General features: G+C 34.8%; 1 protein-coding gene across 2 annotated transcripts; it reads right to left on the minus strand.

Moving 5' to 3' along the window:
• Positions 1 to 524: 524 nt before the first annotated feature.
• On the minus strand, positions 525 to 2,187 carry LOC108723538 (solute carrier family 35 member E3). Of its 2 annotated transcripts, none has more exons than XM_018449362.1 (5): positions 1,354 to 2,187; positions 1,089 to 1,241; positions 922 to 1,004; positions 710 to 848; positions 525 to 643 (listed from the first exon to the last, which is right to left on the minus strand). In XM_018449362.1, exons 1-5 carry the CDS (start codon positions 1,843 to 1,845, stop codon positions 575 to 577), a joined length of 936 nt encoding a protein of 311 aa, XP_018304864.1. In that variant the 5' UTR covers positions 1,846 to 2,187; the 3' UTR covers positions 525 to 574. The 2 variants fall into 2 exon arrangements, with proteins under 2 accessions (XP_018304864.1, XP_018304865.1); XM_018449363.1 differs by having other exon boundaries at positions 591 to 658.
• Positions 2,188 to 3,740: the final 1,553 nt, after the last annotated feature.

The raw sequence follows: 3,740 nt of genomic DNA on the forward strand, positions 1-3,740 counted from the left end.
ACATATTTATAAATATTTATAATGTGTTTGTATTTGTTTAGACATATTTATACATATTCATGCATGAAGAATTTATGTTAAATATAATTATATATTACAAAATTAATGTGAATTTTTAGACTTAAAAAGTATAGATTAAAAGAATAAAAAATACTCATGAGAGCCAACACTAGTAGATTTTCGTATAACTATAATTGCATAAAATATGAATTATAATAATCAAAAGTAATAAAAACTGTCATACAGGACTGAAAAGAGATATAGTTAATAAAGCCTATTTTTTTCTATAAAGATAAATTTATGTATACACCCAATCTTCTAGTGCTGCTTCTTATAAGTATTTTTTATATTCTTTTGATTTATATATAGATTTAAGTTATACAATAATCATTCTTCAAGATCATTATATAACTCGTTTTACAATAAGGAACCATTTAAACAAGTTCAGGAATAATAAATAAATGTTTATTGCAGTGTACATTTCAGTGACTTACAAAATTTATACACATCATTAAGTACTACGATTTGTTTTTTTTTTTCAATTCCTTCGAGTCTATCTTAGCCTGAAACAGAATCATACTTTATATAGAGGCTTTGCTTCTCCATCTTCAAACTCTGGTATTATCGTCTGGTTGTCTTTCATCTAAAAGGAAATATTCTATTCAATACAAGGTATGAAGACGATGAGACGTACAAAAGCTGGACTTACTTTGACGTGAGCGTATAATATAATTCCCACTAACGTTAGAGTTATACCTATGACTTGATTTATCGCTAACGTTTCGTGGAAAAGTAACGAGCCTCCCAACAGCAGAAGGCAGAATTTGGAATGTCCAACCATATTATATCTGAACATCTTGTTAAAGTGTATAATGTGCAAGTTTGTATACATCTCGTAATGTAATATTAATATAAGGATACGTTAAAGGCGAGGTCTTTCCTATGATCCAGTAAGAAGTTAAATTCACGAAGAAGGCAACTACACCTGATAGTATCACCATAATCTATAAATAAAGTACAATATGATCATTCAATTTAATAATCTCAAAAGCTTCTCAGATCTATCTGCTATTGTTTCATAAACATACTATATCCAATAATAACCACTTGTGCGTGAATGTCTGTCCAACAGGCTCCAAAATCGGAACAACAATCAACAGCATAATAGCAGATAACGGTGCTTGATAGAATAACAATTGCATTGGATCCATCTGAAACTCCTTCTGCTTCCTGTTTATCATCTGTAAGAAGCAATAAAAGAAATAATCAGTACTGTGTGTACCTAGAATGTACTTAATATATAAATCCTGACTTTCTTATTTATTAAAAATAAGAAATAATAGTAGGACGTACAACTTGGTATAGAGATGTTACAAACACTCCTAGCGTTGCATAGATGGTTCCAATAACGTTGAATTGTATGTCATAATAAAAGTTGATTATGACTCCCAGCGTAATGGGTATCAGGGTCAGTTTAACAAGTATGCCAAAACGCTTCCTATAAAATATCATCTGCATTACTATCACGCAGGGTGTCGTTAGCATTTTTGCCACCTGATAAGTCCCGACTGTGTTGTGGGCCAAACTCAGATTCGTTAGAACGACAAATCCGCAAAATGTCATGGCAATGAACACCATCTCCTTAATATCAATACTTTTGATGCAAAAGACATCCAGCTTTTCGCAGATTATCAAGCCGATGAACGTCATAAAGAAGTGTATCATGGACAGCGTGATATTCGGAAAGCGGGTATGAATATAGAGCCATTTGTTGAGAAGCACAATTATAATTGAGAAGGCTATATTTAGCGTCAAGTAAAACACCGTGACCACCTTTTTGTTCATCTTTTGTAGAAACCTGATAATGCTGTCGCTGCGAAAAATCCGTTAACGATAACGTTAACGACAACTTTTAAGACATTGTTACATCTTGCACAAGCGCGCACAAGAATCCCGACTGCAATGAATCCTGGTTAGAGAATCATAACAATAATACTATTTCATTCTGGTTCATTTATTGCTCCATCCAATCACATAATTAAAGATATATATCGAATAGTGTGCCATATTCGAGTGCCTCGAGCATCCGCTATCGCTTGGTAATCATTTAACATTTCAGTTTCAGACCATTTCAGAGTAATTCCACCATGTGACAGACCGCAATAGACGTCATGATCACGGATTGCTCCGAATCAGTGATGCGAATTCCGGGCCGCTTGCAGCACGCGATCAGCGCCACCAGTCGGCGGCCTGGCGCAACCGGTGGCAAACACAAGCACGAGTCCGTGTCCGTGTGGCTTGGTAGAAACGTGCCGACTATACTCTGAACGAGTGCGAAAAGGTCAGAGTTTAGTCGGCACGCTTCTAACTACCAATGGCGAATTCGATTGGAAGCACTAGTGCGCACTGGTGCATATTAAAGCTGTTGTACACTGATTTAATTTGAGTATAAAAATGAAATGCAAATATTTCGAATTATGAAATACATATTTTACCTAATAGTACAATAAAATGTATTGAGTATTTCACAATTTAATCGATTTCTATATTTATTTATAAACATATCTGCACTTATTTTATGTACAACGGCTTTAATGTGCACCAGTGCGCCGTCCAATCGAATTCGCTACAAGTCACACGGGACACGGGCTCGTATTTGGTTGCCACCGGTTGCGCCAGGCCGCCGACCGGTGGCGCTGATCGCGTGCTGCAAGCGGCCCGGAATTCGCATCACTGCTCCGAAATGCTCCGAAAATGGCGAAAGTTAAGTATTTCTACGCCATCTGGATTCTGGAAAAGTAGACAAATTTTTGAAACAAAAATGATTACTACTCGATCGGTCATATAAATTTGAGTTTGAATATTAATTCTTCTTTCCAATGATTTTATACACTTTGAGTTAATTAAATAAAAATTTAAGATGTCATTAACCAATCAGAGGGCTGTATTAGCGTCTTAAGACATTAAATCTTAAAATAAGACCGATTACGAATATATTACCACCGACGAGATATTAAAGACCGACATCCTTATGGGAGTTCGCGTCCTTGTAATATTGAAGTAATTAAGAGTAAAAAAAACTGATAATATTGTACTAATTTTATGATTTATTAGTTTAGTAGACGTGTTTATCGGTGTACGTGCATTTAAAACTCAATAATACTCGATTTTTCTTTAAAATTGTGATTTCAATGTTATCGTCAAAGTTCGATTATCAACAGAGATAATAACTGCAGAGAAAAAAATTGTAATTTTTCGGCAATATATAGGATATTATAGCTTTACAAATATGCATATTTATTTATAGAGCATTTATGTAATAAAATATCATGAATTTAATAATGTATTAGTCAAATATTTATGTTACTAATAGCAAATTTATATCAATTGTCGATAATGTCAGCGTTCTTCGATTACCTCCGGGCCCTTGGGGCCCTTTTTATACCGCCGAAAATTTGCCCAGGATTGACGGTCTTTAATAGTATCTCGTCGGTGACATTACCTTACATTCTTACCTTCTATTCGTACCTTATATTCTTATATCATGGCCGAGAGGGCGCAAACGATATTTTTCAATCGTATTTGCGAGATCGCCTTTAATAGTACGTATTTCGTCGATGACGTAAGTTAAAACACGAGGCGAGCGCCAAAAACCGTTCGATAACCGCTCGAATCGGCGGTTTTTTCTGTAATGTGAAGTGATAAACTCGTTTTAGTGTCTTTCTGCAAAGTATCGGAAC

This window comes from Mycetomoellerius zeteki, unplaced genomic scaffold (assembly GCF_001594055.1).
Source record: "Mycetomoellerius zeteki isolate Tzet28-1 unplaced genomic scaffold, Tzet1.0 scaffold244, whole genome shotgun sequence".
Lineage (NCBI taxonomy): Eukaryota > Metazoa > Arthropoda > Insecta > Hymenoptera > Formicidae > Mycetomoellerius > Mycetomoellerius zeteki.

What these genes read in the sequence shown, in the direction of transcription:
- LOC108723538 (XM_018449362.1), bottom strand. Translation starts at nt 1,845, where the DNA reads ATGAACAAAAAGGTGGTCACGGTGTTTTACTTGACGCTAAATATAGCC. An exon ending in TAACATCTCTATACCAAGTT is followed by an intron (nt 1,242 to 1,353) that starts GTACGTCCTACT and finishes TGCTTCTTACAG; the next exon opens with ATGATAAACAGGAAGCAGAA. An exon ending in TATTATACGCTCACGTCAAA is followed by an intron (nt 644 to 709) that starts GTAAGTCCAGCT and finishes ATTTCCTTTTAG; the next exon opens with ATGAAAGACAACCAGACGAT.